At 50.1% G+C, this 22,312-nt stretch overlaps 1 protein-coding gene across 1 annotated transcript in view; it reads left to right on the top strand.

Moving 5' to 3' along the window:
* The window catches only part of LOC124004954 (cytoplasmic dynein 2 heavy chain 1-like), a 176,945-nt gene that overhangs the window by 11,071 nt on the left and 143,562 nt on the right, over nt 1-22,312 (top strand). The window contains exons 8-12 of the mRNA XM_046313758.1: nt 595-615; nt 11,668-11,766; nt 11,963-12,086; nt 20,575-20,738; nt 20,828-20,947. Coding sequence (XP_046169714.1) covers nt 595-615; nt 11,668-11,766; nt 11,963-12,086; nt 20,575-20,738; nt 20,828-20,947 — 528 coding nt within the window. The remainder of the gene's footprint in view (nt 1-594; nt 616-11,667; nt 11,767-11,962; nt 12,087-20,574; nt 20,739-20,827; nt 20,948-22,312) is intronic.

Genomic DNA, 22,312 nt, shown 5'->3' with positions numbered 1-22,312 from the left:
TTTATCTCTCTCTCTCATTTGTTCTCTCTCTCCCTCTCTCACTCTTTCTCTCTCACTCCTTCTCTCTCGCTCTTTCTCTCGGTCTTTCTCTCTCACTCTTTTTCTCTCTGTCTTTCTCTCTCTCTCTTCCTCTCGGTCTTTCTCTCTCACTCTTTCTCTCTCGCTCTTTCTCTCGGTCTTTCTCTCTCGCTCTTCCTCTCGGTCTTTCTCTCTCGCTCTTCCTCTCGGTCTTTCTCTCTCGCTCTTCCTCTCGGTCTTTCTCTCTCGCTCTTCCTCTCGGTCTTTCTCTCTCGCTCTTCTTCACTCACTCTCTTTCTCTCTTATTCACCATCTCTCTTCTCTGTTCCTGACACATTTGTGAGTCGGTTCAGATGAAAAATCCCCGGAAAGGTTTGTATTCTTGTGTGTTGCGCTCTGTGTTCCTCAACTATGTTTCTATGTTGTTGTGTTTCCATGTTGAAGCTGAATTCCCTCCCTGAATGGGAGAGTCATGTGTTTTACATCCGGGTCACATCTGTTGTGTTCCTCTCTTTCATTTTATTGTCATTCATCCCCCTCTCCTGTTGGTCTTTCCTCTGGCATCGCTGCTTTAAGATCAGTGCGATCAGATCACGGGTAAGAACTCAGCACTCCATCCATCAATATATCTCCACCCTACTGCAGGCTGCTTGCAGAACACACACACAGACATGCACCAGCACCCTCCTGCATAGCAACTACACAAGCCCTGTACCTGCATTAGTCCTGTATTTTAAAGCAAACTACTGCAAGGGGTGTGGCAACAGAAACGTTTATAATTTGTTTATAGGAGTTTGGGATGTTTGTCCATATTTTCCCGTTCCATTGAGTCGTCTTCAAATAATTGATTTGCCGTCCCAGACTTTATAATGATTCTCTCTCTAATCAACTTCACCAGTTTGTTTGCATGATGCCTTTTGAGGCACTGAATAGCTAAACAGAAATAAACGTTTCTGTGAAAAGTAGCTTTTCCTTTTGATTGGGATATTTTGTTGATAATCCTGTTTCTGTCTAATAGGGCTTTGGTTGCTGTGTGTGTGTCCGTGTGTTTGTGCCTGTGTGTGTCTGTGTGTGTCTGTGTGTATACGGCTTCACCAGGCTTTGTCATTCTTCTGAATGAGTGGCCTTTGCTTTGTGGAGAGAATTACACTTTCAAAGAAAACTGTAATCAGGGCTCTTCCACAACACGGTCTCTGGAGCAATCTGTGGCTGTGGTGTGTAAGAGCTCAGCCTCTTAATGTCTGTCTTTCCCTCCTGACGCAGGAAACCGTTCCATAACCAAGACCCACACAGCCTGTAGAACATGTAATCACTGTTTCTAAATGGGTCACTATTTCTACAGTTCCCCTACTGTCAGTTACTACATAGAGCTTTTAGTAAGAGACCCATTCTGCCGTTGTTCACTCTGCTTCCTACACTCGCTCAACCCTCACTCTGCTACCTACACCCCCTCAACCCTCACTCTGCTTCCTACACCCCCCAACCCTCACTCTGCCACCTACACCCCCTCAACCCTCACTCTGCCACCTACACCCCCTCAACCCTCACTCTGCCTCCTACTACCCCTCAACCCTCACTCTGCCACCTACACCCACTCAAACCTCACTCTGCTTCCTACACCCCCTCAACCCTCACTCTGCCTCCTACACTCCCTCAACCCTCACTCTGCTTCCTACACCCCCAACCCCCACTCTGCCTCCTACACCCCCTCAACCCTCACTCTGCCTCCTACACCCCCTCAACCCTCACTCTGCCACCTACACCCCCTCAAACCTCACTCTGCTTCCTATACCCCCTCAACCCTCACTCTGCCTCCTACACTCCCTCAACCCTCACTCTGCTTCCTACACCCCCTCAACCCCCACTCTGCCTCCTACACACCCCCAACCCCCACTCTGCCTCCTACACCCCCTCAACCCTCACTCTGCCTCCTACAACCCCTCAACCCTCACTCTGCCTCCTACACCCCCTCAACCCTCACTCTGCCTCCTACATCCCCTCAACCCTCACTCTGCCTCCTACACCTCCTCAAACCTCATTCTCACTCCTACACCCCCGCAACCGTCACTCTCACTCTCTTCCTCCCCTCTCTCCCCTTTCTCCCATGTCCCCCACTCCCCCCCCCTCCCTCCAGAGTCAAGAGGGCCTATCTCTCAGTCCAGTAGATGGAGGAGGTGTTGATGAGAGCTCATGATTTTACAGCAGCTTATTTTAGCCTCTTTACAAAAATACCAATTTTGGTAATTAACAGAAAATCTATGACATTCTATCGTAACTTTGGTAATTTGTACTTGAAGAACAAACTAAATGTTTTTTTTTCATACATAGCATTCATTCATCAGAGTCCATAGTGTCCATGAGTTTCTAGTAAATAGACCATATGGTTCAAGAGAAAATAGCCTCATTAAGGAAAAAAAGCATGTAATCAACAATACTATTGTTTTCAATTAACTCTGTAACACTGTAACTTGACTTTCAGAAGTGACACCAGTTTCACATCAAAAACATTGACAACAAATACAGTTGAAGTCGGAAGTTTACATACACCTTAGCCAAATACATTTAAACTCAGTTTTTCACAATTCCACAATCCTAGTAAAAATTATACGAAATGACATACAAATGTCCTCAGTAATTAGTCTCAGTTTTACTTAAATCTACTTGAAAATCAGAGACAAAGTTTTAATATTGCTGTCCATCAATGACTCCCAACCAAATTTACTGAGTTTAAGCCATTTTGGTAAAGTTGGTAGAATCTTATTCCAAATGATTCCCAGCTGTAATGGCTGCTGAAGGTGTTTCCACCTCAAATCCAATCCAATTTCATTTGTCACATACACATGGTTAGTAGATGTTAATGCGAGTGTAGCGAAATGCTTGTGCTTCTAGTTCCGACAATGCAGTAATAACCAACGAGTAATCTAACCTAACAATTTCACAACAACTACCTTATATACACAAGTGTAAAGGGATAAAGAATATGTACATAAAGATATATGAATGAGTGATGGTACAGAACGGCATAGGCAAGATGCAGTAGATGGTATCGAGTACAGTATACACATTTGAGATGAGTAATGTAGGGTATGTAAACATTATATTAAGTGGCATTGTTTAAAGTGGCTAGTGATACATTTTTTACATACATTTTTCCATTATTAAAGTGGCTGGAGTTGAGTCAGTATGTTGGCAGCAGCCACTCAATGTTAGTGGTGGCTGTTTAACATTCTAATGGCCTTGAGATAGAAGCTGTTTTTCAGTCTCTCGGTCCCTACTTTGATGCACCTGTACTGACCTCTCCTTCTGGATGATAGCGGGGTGAACAGGCAGTGGCTCGGGTGGTTGTTGTCCTTGATGATCTTTATGGCTTTCCTGTAACATCGGGTGGTGTAGGTGTCCTGGAGGGCAGGTAGTTTGCCCCCGGTGATGTGTTGTGCAGACCACACTACCCTCTGGAGATCCTTGCGGTTGTGGGCGGAGCAGCTGCTGTACCAGGCGGTGATACAGCCCGCCAGGATGCTCTCGATTGTGCATCTGTAAAGGTTTGTGAGTGCTTTTGGTGACAAGCTGAATTTCTTCAGCCTCCTGAGGTTGAAGAGGCGCTGTTGCGCCTTCTTCACCACGCTGTCTGTGTGGGTGGACCAATTCAGTTTGTCCGTGATGTGTATGCCGAGGAACTTAAAACTTACTGTCCCATCGATGTGGATAGGGGGGTGCTCCCTCTGCTGTTTCCTGAAGTCCACGATCATCTCCTTTGTTTTGTTGACGTTGAGTGTGAGGGTATTTTCCTGACACCACACTCCGAGGGCCCTCACCTCCTCCCTGTAGGCCGTCTCGACGTTGTTGGTAATCAAGCCTACCACTGTTGTGTCGTCCGCAAACTTGATGATTGAGTTGGAGGCGTGCGTGGCCACGCAGTCGTGAGTGATCAGGGAGTACAGGAGAGGGCTGAGAACGCACCCTTGTGGCGTCCCAGTGTTGGATCAGCGGGGTGGAGATGTTGATACCTACCCTCACCACCTGGGGGGCGGTCCGTCAGGAAGTCCAGTACCCAGTTGCACAGGGCGGGGTCGATACCCAGGGTCTCTAGCTTGATGACGAGTTTGGAGGGTACTATGGTGTTAAATGCTAAGCTGTAGTCGATAAACAGCATTTTCACAGTTATTCCTCTTGTCCAGATGGGTTAGGGCAGTGTGCAATGTGGCTGCGATTGCGTCGTCTGTGGACCTATGGGGGCGGTAAGCAAATTGGAGTGGGTCTAGGATGTCAGGTAGGGTGGAGGTGATATGGTCCTTGACTAGTCTCTCAAAGCACTTCCATGATGACGGAAGTGAGTGCTACGGGGGCGGTAGTCGTTTAGCTCAGTTACCTTAGCTTTCTTGGGAACGGGAACAATGGTAGTCCTCTTGAAGCATGTGGGAACAGCAGACTGGGATAAGGATTGATTGAATATGTCCGTAAACACACCACCCAGCTGGTCTGCGCATGCTCTGAGGACGCGGCTGGGGATGCCTTCTGGGCCTGCAGCCTTGCGAGGGTTAACACGTTTAAATATTTTTCATACGTCGGCTGCAGTGAAGGTGAGTCCGCAGGTTTTGGTAGCGGGCCGTGTCAGTGGCACTGTATTGTCCTCAAAGCGAGCAAAGAAGTCTGGGAGCAAGACATCCTGGTCCGTGACGGGGCTGATTTTATTTTTGTAATCCGTGATTGACTGTAGAGCCTGCCACATACAGTGGGGGAAAAAAGTATTTAGTCAGCCACCAATTGTGCAAGTTCTCCCTCTTAAAAAGATGAGAGAGGCCTGTAATTTACATCATAGGTACACTTCAACTATGACAGACAAAATGAGAAAAAGAAAATCCACTGGCTCACTGGCTACTATTGAACTAGTAAACCATGCTGAAACGCTCATATTAAACACCAATACCATCACTAAGTTGATGGTTTATATTTAATAGAATGTTGTTGTTTTTTTGTGTAATTTTTACCACCATTTTCTCCCCAATTTCGTGATTAAAATCATGTCTCATCGCTGCAACTGCCCAGTGGGCTCGGGAGAGGTGAAGGTCGAGTCATGCGTCCTCTGAAACATGACCTGCCAAGCCGCGCTTTTTAACACTGAAGCCAACTGCACCGATGTATCAGAGGAAACACTAGTCAACTGATGACCGACGTCAGCCTGCAGGCAGCCGGCCCGCCACAAGGAGTCGCTAGAGCGCGATGAGCCACGTAAAGCCCCCCCCTGGCCAAACCCTCCCCTAACCCAGACGACGCCTCCCTATGGGGCTCCCAGTCACGGCCGTTAATGACACAGGGTGGGATTGGACCCCAGGCTGTAGTGACGCCGCAGCACTGCAATGCAGTGCCTTAGACCGCTGTGCCACTCAGCAGTTTAGTATAATGTTTACAGCTCTGTCATTCTATTTATTTAAAAATCATCTTATTTCATATATTTTACATGTGATAAGACCACACAGAGGGCCAGAGACTATTAGACACCTGTGATTAGACCACACAGAGGGCCAGAGACTATTAGACACCTGTGATTAGACCACACAGAGGGCCAGAGACTATTAGACACCTGTGATTAAGACCACACAGAGGGCCAGAGACTATTAGACACCTGTGATTAGACCACACAGAGGGCCAGAGACTATTAGACACCTGTGATTAGACCACACAGAGGGCCAGAGACTATTAGACACCTGTGATAAGACCACACAGAGGGCCAGAGACTATTAGACACCTGTGATTAGACCACACAGAGGGCCAGAGACTATTAGACACCTGTGATTAGACCACACAGAGGGCCAGAGACTATTAGACACCTGTGATTAGACCACACAGAGGGCCAGAGACTAGACATTAGACACCTGTGATGAAGACCACACAGAGGGCCAGAGACTATTAGACACCTGTGATAAGACCACACAGAGGGCCAGAGACTATTAGACACCTGTGATGATTAGACACCACACAGAGGGCCAGAGGCTATTAGACACCTGTGATTAGACCACACAGAGGGCCAGAGACTATTAGACACCTGTGATTAGACCACACAGAGGGCCAGAGACTATTAGACACCTGTGATAAGACCACACAGAGGGCCAGAGACTATTAGACACCTGTGATTAGACCACACAGAGGGCCAGAGACTATTAGACACCTGTGATTAGACCACACAGAGGGCCAGAGACTATTAGACACCTGTGATTAGACCACACAGAGGGCCAGAGACTATTAGACACCTGTGATAAGACCACACAGAGGGCCAGAGACTATTAGACACCTGTGATTAGACCACTGTAGACACCTGTGATTAGACCACACAGAGGGCCAGAGACTATTAGACACCTGTGATAAGACCACACAGAGGGCCAGAGACTATTAGACACCTGTGATAAGACCACACAGAGGGCCAGAGACTATTAGACACCTGTGATAAGACCACACAGAGGGGGAGAGACACCTGTGATTAGACACCTGTGATAAGACCACACAGAGGGCCAGAGACTATTAGACACCTGTGATTGGACCACACAGAGGGCCAGAGACTATTAGACACCTGTGATTGGACCACACAGAGGGCCAGAGACTATTAGACACCTGTGATTAGACCACACAGAGGGCCAGAGACTATTAGACACCTGTGATTAGACCACACAGAGGGCCAGAGACTATTAGACACCTGTGATTAGACCACACAGAGGGCCAGAGACTATTAGACACCTGTGATTAGACCACACAGAGGGCCAGAGACTATTAGACACCTGTGATTAGACCACACAGAGGGCCAGAGACTATTAGACACCTGTGATTAGACCACACAGAGGGCCAGAGACTATTAGACACCTGTGATTAGACCACACAGAGGGCCAGAGACTATTAGACACCTGTGTGATAGACACCTGTGATTAGACCACACAGAGGGCCAGAGACTATTAGACACCTGTGATAAGACCACACAGAGGGCCAGAGACTATTAGACACCTGTGATAAGACCACACAGAGGGCCAGAGACTATTAGACACCTGTGATTAGACCACACAGAGGGCCAGAGACTATTAGACACCTGTGATTAGACCACACAGAGGGCCAGAGACTATTAGACACCTGTGATTAGACCACACAGAGGGCCAGAGACTATTAGACACCTGTGATTAGACCACACAGAGGGCCAGAGACTATTAGACACCTGTGATTAGACCACACAGAGGGCCAGAGACTATTAGACACCTGTGATTAGACCACACAGAGGGCCAGAGACTATTAGACACCTGTGATTGGACCACACAGAGGGCCAGAGACTATTAGACACCTGTGATTAGACCACACAGAGGGCCAGAGTGACATGAGACCACACAGAGGGCCAGAGACTATTAGACACCTGTGATTAGACCACACAGAGGGCCAGAGACTATTAGACACCTGTGATTGGACCACACAGAGGGCCAGAGACTATTAGACACCTGTGATTAGACCACACAGAGGGCCAGAGACTATTAGACACCTGTGATTAGACCACACAGAGGGCCAGAGACTATTAGACACCTGTGATAAGACCACACAGAGGGCCAGAGACTATTAGACACCTGTGATAAGACCACACAGAGGGCCAGAGACTATTAGACACCTGTGATTAGACCACACAGAGGGCCAGAGACTATTAGACACCTGTGATTAGACCACACAGAGGGCCAGAGGGCACAGATTAGACCACACAGAGGGCCAGAGACTATTAGACACCTGTGATTAGACCACACAGAGGGCCAGAGACTATTAGACACCTGTGATTAGACCACACAGAGGGCCAGAGACTATTAGACACCTGTGATTAGACCACACAGAGGGCCAGAGACTATTAGACACCTGTGATTAGACCACACAGAGGGCCAGAGACTATTAGACACCTGTGATTAGACCACACAGAGGGCCAGAGACTATTAGACACCTGTGATTAGACCACACAGAGGGCCAGAGACTATTAGACACCTGTGATAGGACCACACAGAGGGCCAGAGACTATTAGACACCTGTGATAAGACCACACAGAGGGCCAGAGACTATTAGACACCTGTGATAAGACCACACAGAGGGCCAGAGACTATTAGACACCTGTGATTAGACCACACAGAGGGCCAGAGACTATTAGACACCTGTGATAAGACCACACAGAGGGCCAGAGACTATTAGACACCTGTGATTAGACCACACAGAGGGCCAGAGACTATTAGACACCTGTGATAAGACCACACAGAGGGCCAGAGACTATTAGACACCTGTGATAAGACCACACAGAGGGCCAGAGACTATTAGACACCTGTGATTAGACCACACAGAGGGCCAGAGACTATTAGACACCTGTGATTAGACCACACAGAGGGCCAGAGACTATTAGACACCTGTGATTAGACCACACAGAGGGCCAGAGACTATTAGACACCTGTGATTAGACCACACAGAGGGCCAGAGACTATTAGACACCTGTGATTAGACCACACAGAGGGCCAGAGACTATTAGACACCTGTGATAAGACCACACAGAGGGCCAGAGACTATTAGACACCTGTGATTAGACCACACAGAGGGCCAGAGACTATTAGACACCTGTGATTAGACACAGAGGGCCAGAGTAGACATGAAGACCACACAGAGGGCCAGAGGGCACAGAGACTATTAGACACCTGTGATTAGACCACACAGAGGGCCAGAGACTATTAGACACCTGTGATTAGACCACACAGAGGGCCAGAGACTATTAGACACCTGTGATTAGACCACACAGAGGGCCAGAGACTATTAGACACCTGTGACACCCAGAGACTATTAGACACCTGTGATTAGACCACACAGAGGGCCAGAGACTATTAGACACCTGTGATTAGACCACACAGAGGGCCAGAGACTATTAGACACCTGTGATTAGACCACACAGAGGGCCAGAGACTATTAGACACCTGTGATAAGACCACACAGAGGGCCAGAGACTATTAGACACCTGTGATAAGACCACACAGAGGGCCAGAGACTATTAGACACCTGTGATTAGACCACACAGAGGGCCAGAGACTATTAGACACCTGTGATTAGACCACACAGAGGGCCAGAGACTATTAGACACCTGTGATTAGACTATTAGACACCTGTGATTAGACACAGAGGGCCAGAGACTATTAGACACCTGTGATTAGACCACACAGAGGGCCAGAGACTATTAGACACCTGTGATTAGCCACACAGAGGGCCAGAGACTATTAGACACCTGTGATTAGACCACACAGAGGGCCAGAGACTATTAGACACCTGTGATTAGACCACACAGAGGGCCAGAGACTATTAGACACCTGTGATAAGACCACACAGAGGGCCAGAGACTATTAGACACCTGTGATAAGACCACACAGAGGGCCAGAGACTATTAGACACCTGTGATAAGACCACACAGAGGGCCAGAGACTATTAGACACCTGTGATTAGACCACACAGAGGGCCAGAGACTATTAGACACCTGTGATAAGACCACACAGAGGGCCAGAGACTATTAGACACCTGTGATTAGACCACACAGAGGGCCAGAGACTATTAGACACCTGTGATAAGACCACACAGAGGGCCAGAGACTATTAGACACCTGTGATTAGACCACACAGAGGGCCAGAGACTATTAGACACCTGTGATTAGACCACACAGAGGGCCAGAGACTATTAGACACCTGTGATTAGACCACACAGAGGGCCAGAGACTATTAGACACCTGTGATAAGACCACACAGAGGGCCCGAGACTATTAGACACCTGTGATTAGACCACACAGAGGGCCAGAGACTATTAGACACCTGTGATAAGATCACACAGAGGGCCAGAGACTATTAGACACCTGTGATTAGACCACACAGAGGGCCAGAGACTATTAGACACCTGTGATTAGACCACACAGAGGGCCAGAGACTATTAGACACCTGTGATTAGACCACACAGAGGGCCAGAGACTATTAGACACCTGTGATTAGACCACACATAGGGCCAGAGACTATTAGACACCTGTGATAGGACCACACAGAGGGCCAGAGACTATTAGACACCTGTGATTGGACCACACAGAGGGCCAGAGACTATTAGACACCTGTGATTGGACCACACAGAGGGCCAGAGACTATTAGACACCTGTGATAGGACCACACAGAGGGCCAGAGACTATTAGACACCTGTGATTAGACCACACAGAGGGCCAGAGACTATTAGACACCTGTGATTGGACCACACAGAGGGCCAGAGACTATTAGACACCTGTGATTAGACCACACAGAGGGCCAGAGACTATTAGACACCTGTGATTAGACCACACAGAGGGCCAGAGACTATTAGACACCTGTGATTAGACCACACAGAGGGCCAGAGACTATTAGACACCTGTGATTGGACCACACAGAGGGCCAGAGACTATTAGACACCTGTGATTAGACCACACAGAGGGCCAGAGACTATTAGACACCTGTGATTAGACCACACAGAGGGCCAGAGACTATTAGAGGGCCAGAGACTATTAGACACCTGTGATAAGACCACACAGAGGGCCAGAGACTATTAGACACCTGTGATAAGACCACACAGAGGGCCAGAGACTATTAGACACCTGTGATTGGACCACACAGAGGGCCAGAGACTATTAGACACCTGTGATTGGACCACACATAGGGCCAGAGACTATTAGACACCTGTGATTGGACCACACAGAGGGCCAGAGACTATTAGACACCTGTGATAATCTGAAGTATCCCAAAAGGCCAAATATGTCTTTTGATGGATTACATAAAATATTTGAAAGATACCAACATTCTGGTAGTTTACTGGTACATTGTGAAAGTTTCCAGTAATATATCCTACCTTTGCAATCCTATTGATTCTTAGACCCTTTATAAAGCATGTCTGTTGTGATCCCACAGCAATTTACTGCAAACACGCTGGTACCTGGTGCTGTGTGACATGTCTGCTCAGTGTGTCTCATAAATTGCTGTCCAAACGGTGGTTCTCTTTGCTAGGTCTTGTGGAGTGTGTGTAGGTCGGACCACTACAGCAGACAGTGTGTCAGATGTTTGATGGTTTGTCAGCCCTGGGAGACTGTGAATAAAGGAATTGCAGTTTACACACACAGGGCCATAACCATCAACCACGGCCACATCTAAAGCATATATGACTACAGAGGGAAAGAGGGAGAGAAAGGATGAATAAACTAATATAGAAGGAGGGATGGGGAAAGATAAACAGAAAGGACATGGTTTAGAGAGATGGAAGGAGAGAAAAGGCCAGAGCAAGACGGCAATACATAGAGGGTGATTTCATCCCTTTGTCTGGTGTGTACTGCTCAATGTCTGGCAGCTCTGAATCCAGACAGCCAATGCCTCGCTGGCCAATCACTGTGACAGCTGTGAGAGAGAACTGGACTGGGCCTCAAAGATTCACCCCAGAGAGAAAAACTATTTAAGCATCTATCTTAATATATAGATAGGAAAAGAAATGGAAAAAGGACTCTTAGTTCCTTAATGACTTTCAGTATGTCATCCATCACTTACGTCTCTTTCTGTCTCTCTCTCTCTCTCTCTCTCTCTCTCTCTCTCTCTCTCTCTCTCTCTCTCTCTCTCTCTCTCTCAGAGTGTTGCTTGTCCTTTCCTCATCGACCCCTCCTCTCGAGCTACAGAGTGGCTTCGTACTCACCTGAAGCAGCATCGCCTCGAGGTCATCAATCAGCAGGTACACCTGTCACATCTGTCAATCATTCACACATCACACCTGTCACTTATACAGAAACACATTTACCCCGTATTTCAGTCAACCAACAGGTACTGTGAACTCATATCACACAGAGACATGTTAGTCGTAATGTAACCAGTTAGATACCAGTTGTGACACCAGGCATTAGTGCTGTTATCAGAATGTTTTCCTCCAGGACCCTAACTTCATCACGTCTCTGGAGCTGGCTGTGCGTTTTGGGAAAACGCTGATCATCCAGGAGATGGATGGAGTGGAGCCGGTTCTCTACCCACTACTGAGGAGAGACCTAATAACACAGGGTGAGTCTACCCACTACTGAGTAGAGACCTGATAACACAGGGTGAGTCTACCCACTACTGAGTAGAGACCTGATAACACAGGGTGAGTCTACCCACTACTGAGTAGAGACCTGATAACACAGGGTGAGTCTACACACTACTGAGGAGAGACCTGATAACACAGGGTGAGTCTACACACTACTGAGGAGAGACTGATAACACAGGGTGAGTCTACCCACTACTGAGGAGAGACCTGATAACACAGGGTGAGTCTACACACTACTGAGTAGAGACCTGATAACACAGGGTGAGTCTACACACTACTGAGGAGAGACTGATAACACAGGGTGAGTCTACACACTACTGAGGAGAGACCTGATAACACAGGGTGAGTCTACACACTACTGAGTAGAGACCTGATAACACAGGGTGAGTCTACACACTACTGAGGAGAGACCTGATAACACAGGGTGAGTCTACACACTACTGAGTAGAGACCTACTGAGGAGAGACTGATAACACAGGGTGAGTCTACACACTACTGAGTAGAGACCTGATAACACAGGGTGAGTCTACCTACTACTGAGGAGAGACCTGATAACACAGGGTGAGTCTACCCACTACTGAGGAGAGACCTGATAACACAGGGTGAGTCTACACACTACTGAGGAGAGACTGATAACACAGGGTGAGTCTACCCACTACTGAGGAGAGACCTGATAACACAGGGTGAGTCTACACACTACTGAGTAGAGACCTGATAACACAGGGTGAGTCTACACACTACTGAGGAGAGACCTGATAACACAGGGTGAGTCTACCCACTACTGAGGAGAGACCTGATAACACAGGGTGAGTCTACACACTACTGAGGAGAGACCTGATAACACAGGGTGAGTCTACACACTACTGAGGAGAGACTGATAACACAGGGTGAGTCTACCCACTACTGAGGAGAGACCTGATAACACAGGGTGAGTCTACACACTACTGAGTAGAGACCTGATAACACAGGGTGAGTCTACACACTACTGAGGAGAGACTGATAACACAGGGTGAGTCTACACACTACTGAGGAGAGACCTGATAACACAGGGTGAGTCTACACACTACTGAGTAGAGACCTGATAACACAGGGTGAGTCTACCCACTACTGAGTAGAGACCTGATAACACAGGGTGAGTCTACCTACTACTGAGGAGAGACTGATAACACAGGGTGAGTCTACACACTACTGAGGAGAGACTGATAACACAGGGTGAGTCTACACACTACTGAGGAGAGACTGATAACACAGGGTGAGTCTACACACTACTGAGGAGAGACTGATAACACAGGGTGAGTCTACACACTACTGAGGAGAGACCTGATAACACAGGGTGAGTCTACACACTACTGAGGGGAGAGACTGATGATAACACAGGGTGAGTCTACACACTACTGAGGAGAGACCTGATAACACAGGGTGAGTCTACACACTACTGAGGAGAGACCTGATAACACAGGGTGAGTCTACACACTACTGAGACTGAGAGACTGATAACACAGGGTGAGTCTACACACTACTGTGGAGAGACCTGATAACACAGGGTGAGTCTACACACTACTGAGGAGAGACCTGATAACACAGGGTGAGTCTACACACTACTGAGGAGAGACTGATAACACAGGGTGAGTCTACACACTACTGAGGAGAGACTGATAACACAGGGTGAGTCTACACACTACTGAGGAGAGACCTGATAACACAGGGTGAGTCTACACACTACTGAGGAGAGACTGATAACACAGGGTGAGTCTACACACTACTGAGGAGAGACCTGATAACACAGGGTGAGTCTACACACTACTGAGGAGAGACTGATAACACAGGGTGAGTCTACACACTACTGAGGAGAGACTGATAACACAGGGTGAGTCTACACACTACTGAGGAGAGACCTGATAACACAGGGTGAGTCTACACACTACTGAGTAGAGACCTGATAACACAGGGTGAGTCTACACACTACTGAGGAGAGACCTGATAACACAGGGTGAGTCTACACACTACTGAGGAGAGACCTGATAACACAGGGTGAGTCTACACACTACTGAGGGGAGAGACCTGATAACACAGGGTGAGTCTACACACTACTGAGGAGAGACTGATAACACAGGGTGAGTCTACACACTACTGAGGAGAGACCTGATAACACAGGGTGAGTCTACACACTACTGAGTAGAGACCTGATAACACAGGGTGAGTCTACACACTACTGAGGAGAGACCTGATAACACAGGGTGAGTCTACCTACTACTGAGGAGAGACCTGATAACACAGGGTGAGTCTACCCACTACTGAGGAGAGACCTGATAACACAGGGTGAGTCTACACACTACTGAGGAGAGACTGATAACACAGGGTGAGTCTACACACTACTGAGGAGAGACTGATAACACAGGGTGAGTCTACACACTACTGAGGAGAGACCTGATAACACAGGGTGAGTCTACACACTACTGAGGAGAGACGATAACACAGGGTGAGTCTACTGATAACACACTACTGAGGAGAGACTGATAACACAGGGTGAGTCTACACACTACTGAGGAGAGACTGATAACACAGGGTGAGTCTACACACTACTGAGGAGAGACTGATAACACAGGGTGAGTCTACACACTACTGAGGAGAGACTGATAACACAGGGTGAGTCTACACACTACTGAGGAGAGACCTGATAACACAGGGTGAGTCTACACACTACTGAGGAGAGACTGATAACACAGGGTGAGTCTACACACTACTGAGGAGAGACTGATAACACAGGGTGAGTCTACACACTACTGAGGAGAGACCTGATAACACAGGGTGAGTCTACCTACTACTGAGTAGAGACCTGATAACACAGGGTGAGTCTACACACTACTGAGGAGAGACTGATAACACAGGGTGAGTCTACACACTACTGAGGAGAGACCTGATAACACAGGGTGAGTCTACACACTACTGAGTAGAGACCTGATAACACAGGGTGAGTCTACCCACTACTGAGGAGAGACTGATAACACAGGGTGAGTCTACACACTACTGAGGAGAGACTGATAACACAGGGTGAGTCTACACACTACTGAGGAGAGACCTGATAACACAGGGTGAGTCTACACACTACTGAGGAGAGACTGATAACACAGGGTGAGTCTACACACTACTGAGGAGAGACCTGATAACACAGGGTGAGTCTACACACTACTGAGGAGAGACTGATAACACAGGGTGAGTCTACACACTACTGAGGAGAGACTGATAACACAGGGTGAGTCTACACACTACTGAGGAGAGACCTGATAACACAGGGTGAGTCTACACACTACTGAGTAGAGACCTGATAACACAGGGTGAGTCTACACACTACTGAGTAGAGACCTGATAACACAGGGTGAGTCTACACACTACTGTGGAGAGACCTGATAACACAGGGTGAGTCTACACACTACTGAGGAGAGACCTGATAACACAGGGTGAGTCTACACACTACTGAGGAGAGACTGATAACACAGGGTGAGTCTACACACTACTGAGGAGAGACTGATAACACAGGGTGAGTCTACCTACTACTGAGTAGAGACCTGATAACACAGGGTGAGTCTACCTACTACTGAGGAGAGACTGATAACACAGGGTGAGTCTACACACTACTGAGGAGAGACCTGATAACACAGGGTGAGTCTACCTACTACTGAGTAGAGACCTGATAACACAGGGTGAGTCTACCTACTACTGAGGAGAGACTGATAACACAGGGTGAGTCTACACACTACTGAGGAGAGACTGATAACACAGGGTGAGTCTACACACTACTGAGGAGAGACTGATAACACAGGGTGAGTCTACACACTACTGAGGAGAGACCTGATAACACAGGGTGAGTCTACACACTACTGAGGAGAGACCTGATAACACAGGGTGAGTCTACACACTACTGAGGAGAGACTGATAACACAGGGTGAGTCTACACACTACTGAGGAGAGACCTGATAACTACTGAGGGTGAGATAACACTGACCCACTACTGAGGAGAGACTGATAACACTGATAACACAGGGTGAGTCTACCCACTACTGAGGAGAGACTGATAACACAGGGTGAGTCTACACACTACTGAGGAGAGACTGATAACACAGGGTGAGTCTACCCACTACTGAGGAGAGACTGATAACACAGGGTGAGTCTACCCACTACTGAGGAGAGACTGATAACACAGGGTGAGTCTACACACTACTGAGGAGAGACTGATAACACAGGGTGAGTCTACCCACTACTGAGGAGAGACTGATAACAGGGGAGGGAGGAGTCTACACACTACTGAGGGGAGAGACACTACTGATAACACACAGGGTGAGTCCTGATAACCCAGGAGAGACCTGATAACACAGGGTGACTGAGGAGAGACTGATAACACAGGGTGAGTCTACACACTACTGAGAGGCCATCCACTGGAATGGACTGAGAGACCAGGATAACACAGAGAGAGGCTGAGTAGAGACCTGATAACACAGGGTGAGTCTACCCACTACATGAAATGTCCTAGAGACCTGATAACACAGGGTGAGTCTACCCACTACTGAGGAGAGACCTGATAACACAGGGTGAGTCTACACACTACTGAGGAGAGACCTGATAACACAGGGTGAGTCTACCCACTACTGAGGAGAGACCTGATAACACAGGGTGAGTCTACCCACCCTCACTACTGAGGAGAGACTGATAACACAGGGTGAGTCTACCTACTACTCCAGACCCTGATCTCCCTCTCTCCCTCCATCTCCTCCCTCTCTCCTCCACACAGGGTGATCTCTCTCACCCTCTTCCTACTGAGGAGAGACTGATAACACTCTCCCTGAGTCTACCCTCCCCTCTCCCTCCATCTCCCTCCCTGCCTCCATCTCCCGCCCTCCCTCCATCTCCCGCCCTCCCTCCATCTCTCCCTCCATCTCTCCCTGAGGAGACACTCCCTCCCTCTGAGGAGAGACGATAATGACAGGGTCCCACTACTGAGGAGAGACTGATAACACAGGGTGAGTCTACCCACTACGGAGGGTGGGGAGAGAGGTAGTGAGTGAGGGAGAGATGGGGAGGGGGAGAAAGAGATGTAGGGTGGAAGCTAGAGGGAGAGATATGTAGGGAGGAGGTTAGACAGAGGGAGGAGAGGAGGAGAGAGAGGGGTGTTGGTTAAAGGGCAGTGAATCAACTGAAAATAAATGAGGGGGATCGGCCATCCACTGGAGAATCTCTCCCTCCCTCTCACCCTCCCAGGGAGGGAGGGAGGGAGCAGGGAGGGAGGGAGGGAGCACCTTCTCACCCCTCTCCCTCCCTCTCACCCCTCTCTCCCTCCCTCTCTCCCACCCTCTCTCCCAGAGAAGACCCTCCTCTCCCTCCCTCTCTCCCTCCCCCTCTCCCTCCCTCCTCCATCTCTTCCCCATCTCTCCCTCCTCTCTCCCTCCATCTCTCTCTCCCCTCCCCTCCCTCCATCTCCCTCCATCTCTCCCTCCATCTCCATCTCCCTCCATCCTCCCTCCCTCCATCTCTCCCTCCATCTCCCTCCCCTCTCCCTCCATCCTCCATCCCTCTCCCTCCTCCTCTCTCCATCTCCCTCCCTCCCCTCCATCTCCTCCATCTCCCTCCATCTCTCTCCTCCATCTCCCTCCCTCTCTCCCTCCATCTCCCTCCCTCCCTCTCCTCCCTCTCTCCCTCCCTCTCTCTCACCCTCTCTCTCCCTCCCTCCCTCCACCCTCTCTCTCCTCTCCTCTCTCTCCTCCCTCTCCCTCCCTCCATCTCTCCCTCTCTCTCACCCTCTCACCCTCTCTCCCTCCCTCTCCCTCCCTCTCCCCCTCTCCTCCCTCTCACCCCTCTCACCCTCCCTCTCCCTCTCTCTCCCTCCCTCCACCCTCTCTCCCCTCCCTCACCCTCTCCCTCCCTCTCCCTCCCTCCATCTCTCTCCCTCTCCCTCCTCCCTCCCTCTCTCCCTCCCTCCCTCTCCCCATCCTCCATCTCCCTCCCTCCTCCATCCTCCATCTCCTCCCCTCCCTCCATCTCCCTCCCTCTCTCCCTCCATCTCCCTCCCTCTCTCCCTCCATCTCTCCATCTCCCTCCATCCCTCCCTCCATCTCTCCCCTCCCTCTCTCTCTCTCCTCCATCTCTCCCTCTCCATCTCTCCCTCTCTCTCCCTCCATCACCCTCTCTCTCCCTCCCTCTCATCTCTCCCTCCCTCTCTCCCTCCATCTCCCCCTCTCTCCCTCCATCTCCTCCCTGCCTCCTCTCTCCCTCCATCTCTCTCCTCCTCCCTCCCTCCTCTCCCTCCTCTCCCTCCCTCCTCTCCCTCCCCTCTCTCTCCCTCCCTCCCTCCCCCTCCCTCTCTCCCTCTCTCCCTCCCTCTCCTCCCTCTCTCCCTCCTTTCTCCCTCCCTTTCTCCCTCCCTTCTCCCTCCCTCTCTCCCTCCCTCTCTCCCTCCCTCTCCCTCCCTCTCACCCTCCCTCTCTCCCTCCCTCCCTCTCACCCTCTCTCCCTCCCTCTCTCCCTCCCTCCCTCCCTCCCTCTCTCCCTCCCTCTCTCCCTCCTCCCTCCTCTCCCTCTCTCCCTCCCTCTCTCCCTCCCTCTCACCCTCCCTCTCACCCTCCCTCTCACCCTCCCTCTCACCCTCCCTCTCACCCTCCCTCTCACCCTCCCTCCCTCTCACCCTCCCTCTCACCCTCTCCCTCCCTCCCTCTCACCCCCTCTCTCCCTCCCTCTCTCCCTCCCTCTCTCCCTCCCTCTCTCCCTTCCCCTCTCCCTCCCTCTCTCCCTCCCTCTCTCCCTCCCTCTCTCCCTCCATCTCTCCCTCCCTCTCTCCCTCCATCTCCCTCCCTCTCTCCCTCCATCTCCCTCCATCCATCTCCCTCCCTCCCTCCATCTCTCCCTCCATCTCCCTCCATCTCCCCCTCCATCTCTCCCTCCATCTCTCCCTCCATCTCTCCCTCCATCTCCCCCTCCATCTCCCCCCTCCATCTCCCCCCTCCATCTCTCCCTCCCTCTCTCCCTCCCTCTCACCCTCCCTCTCACCCTCTCTCCCTCCCTCTCACCCTCTCTCCCCCTCCCTCTCTCCCTCCCTCTCTCCCTCCCTCTCTCCCTCCCTCTCTCCCTCCATCTCTCCCACCCTCTCTCCCTCCATCTCCCTCCATCTCTCCTCCATCTCCCTCCATCTCTCCCTCCATCTCCCTCCATCTCTCCCTCCATCTCCCTCCATCTCTCCCTCCATCTCCCTCCCTCCCTCCCTCCCTCCCTCCCTCCCTCCATCTCTCCCTCCATCTCCCTCCATCTCTCCCTCCATCTCTCCCTCCATCTCTCTCCCTCCCTCTCTCCCTCCCTCTCTCTCTCCCTCCCTCCCTCCCCCTCCCTCCCTCCCTCCCTCCCTCCCTCCCTCCCTCCCTCCCTCCCTCCCTCCCTCCCTCCCTCCATCTCTCCCTCCCTCTCTCCCTCTCCCTCTCTCCCTCCCTCTCTCCCTCCATCTCCCTCCATCTCTCCCTCCATCTCTCCCTCCATCTCCCTCCATCTCCCTCCATCTCCCTCCATCTCTCCCTCCATCTCTCCCTCCATCTCTCCCCTCTCTCTCCTCTCTCCATCTCTCCCTCCATCTCCCTCCTCTCTCCCTCCTCTCTCCTCCATCTCCCTCCCTCCATCCCTCACTCCATCACTCCTCACTCACTCCCTCTCTCCATCCTCCCTCTCCCCCTCTCTCCCTCCCTCCCTCTCTCCCTCTCACCCTCTCTCCCTCCATCTCTCTCCCTCTCTCCCTCCTCTCTCCCTCCCTCTCTCCCTCCCTCTCTCCCTCCCCCTCTCCCTCCCTCTCTCCCTCCCTCTCTCCCTCCATCTATCCCTCCCTCTCTCTCTCCATCTCTCCCTCCCTCTCTCCATCTCTCTCCATCTCTTCCTCCATCTCTCCATCTCTCCCTCCCTCTCTCCATCTCTCCCTCCCTCTCTCCATCTCTCTCCTCCCTCTCTCCATCTCTTCCTCCATCTCTCTATCTCTCCCTCTCTCTCTCCCTCCCTCTCTCACTCACTCACTCCCTCTCTCCATCACTCCTTCTCTCCATCTCTCCCATCTCTACCTCCTTCCCTCTCCCTCTCTCCCTCTCTCCATCTCTCCCTCCCTCTCTCCATCTCTCTCCATCTCTTCCTCCATCTCTCCATCTCTCCCTCCCTCTCTCCATCTCTCCCTCCCTCTCTCCATCTCTCCCTCCCTCTCTCCATCTCTTCCTCCATCTCTCTATCTCTCCCTCTCTCACTCACTCCCTCTCTCACTCACTCACTCCCTCTCTCCATCACTCCTTCTCTCCATCTCTCCCATCTCTACCTCCTTCCCTCTCCCTCTCTCCCTCTCTCCATCTCTCCCTCCCTCTCTCACTCACTTTCCCTCTCACTCCCTCTCTCCCTCCATCTCCCCATCTCTCCCTACCTATCTCATTCCCTCCCCCCTCTCTCTCTCTCCAGGTCCGCGGTATGTGGTTCAGATAGGTGATAAGGTGATAGATTATAACGAGGAGTTCCGTCTGTTCCTGGCCACGCGTAACCCCTCCCCCTTCATCCCCCCTGACGCTGCCTCTGTCGTCACTGAGGTCAACTTCACCACCACCAGAGCTGGCCTGCGAGGACAGGTAAAAACACACACACACTACCGTTGCTTTATCACTGTACACTGAGACTGTCTCCTGGTTAATCAGCCCATCCGTTGTGTGTGTATTAGCTCCTAGCTTTGACCATCCAGCAGGAGAAGCCAGAGTTAGAGACCCAGAAGACCCGTCTGTTACAGCAGGAGGAGGACAAGAAGATCCAGCTAGCCACGCTGGAAGAGTCTCTGTTAGAGGTACACACACACACACACACACACACACACACACACACACACACACACACACACACACACACACACACACACACACACACACACACACACACACACACACACACACACACACACACACACACATATATATATTATAGCCACGCTGGAAGAGTCTTTGTTAGCGGTACACACATACACACACACACACACACACACACACACACACACACACACACACACACACACACACACACACAGACACACAGACACACAGACACACAGACACACAGACACACAGACACACATATACACATATACATATATATATATACACACAGACACTCACGCAGGAAGAGTCCCTGTTAGAGAACTATTGGTGGCTGACTAAATCATTTTTTGCCCCACTGTATATGTATATATATATATAATGTACATGTATGTATGTGTGTGTATGATTATATATATATTATACGTACGTACATACGTATATGTATATATGTATATATGTATATATATACTGCTCAAAATAATTAAGCGAAAAACTAAAGTAATACATCCTAGATCTGAATGAATGAAATATTCTTATTAAATACTTTTTCTTTACATAGTTGAATGTTCTGACAGCAAAATCACACAAATATTATCAATGGAAATCTAATTTATCAACCCATGGAGGTCTGGATTTGGAGTCACACTCAAAATTAAAGTGGAAAACCACACTACAGGCTGATCCAACTTTGATGTAATGTCCTTAAAACAAGTCAAAATGAGGCTCAGTAGTGTGTGTGGCCTCCACGTGCCTCTATGACCTCCCTACAACGCCTGGGCATGCTCCTGATGAGGTGGAGGACGGTCTCCTGAGGGATCTCCTCCCAGACCTGGACGAAAGCATCCGCCAACTCCTGGACAGTCTGGTGCAACGTGGCGTTGGTGGATGGAGCGAGACATGATGTCCCAGATGTGCTCAATTGGATTCAGGTCTGGGGAACGGGCGGGCCAGTCCATAGCATCAATGCCTTCCTCTTGCAGGAACTGCTGACACACTCCAGCCACATGAGGTATTGCATTGTCTTGCATTAGGAGGAACCAAGGGCCAACCGCACCAGCATATGGTCTCACAAGGGGTCTGAGGATCTCATCACGGTACCTAATGGCAGTCAGGCTACCTCTGGCGAGCACATGGAGGGCTGTTCTCTGGCAAATGACAAAGGTCCTGCACGGTGTTTGGCTGTAAGCACAACCCCCACCTGTGGATGTCGGGCCCTCATACCACCCTCATGGAGTCTGTTTCTGACCGTTTAAGCAGACACATGCATATTTGTGGCCTGCTGGAGGTCATTTTGCAGGGCTCTGGCAGTGTTCCTCCTGCTCCTCCTTGCACAAAAG

This window comes from Oncorhynchus gorbuscha, linkage group LG19 (assembly GCF_021184085.1).
Source record: "Oncorhynchus gorbuscha isolate QuinsamMale2020 ecotype Even-year linkage group LG19, OgorEven_v1.0, whole genome shotgun sequence".
NCBI lineage: Eukaryota > Metazoa > Chordata > Actinopteri > Salmoniformes > Salmonidae > Oncorhynchus > Oncorhynchus gorbuscha.
This window is presented reverse-complemented; position numbering and strand designations above follow the sequence as displayed.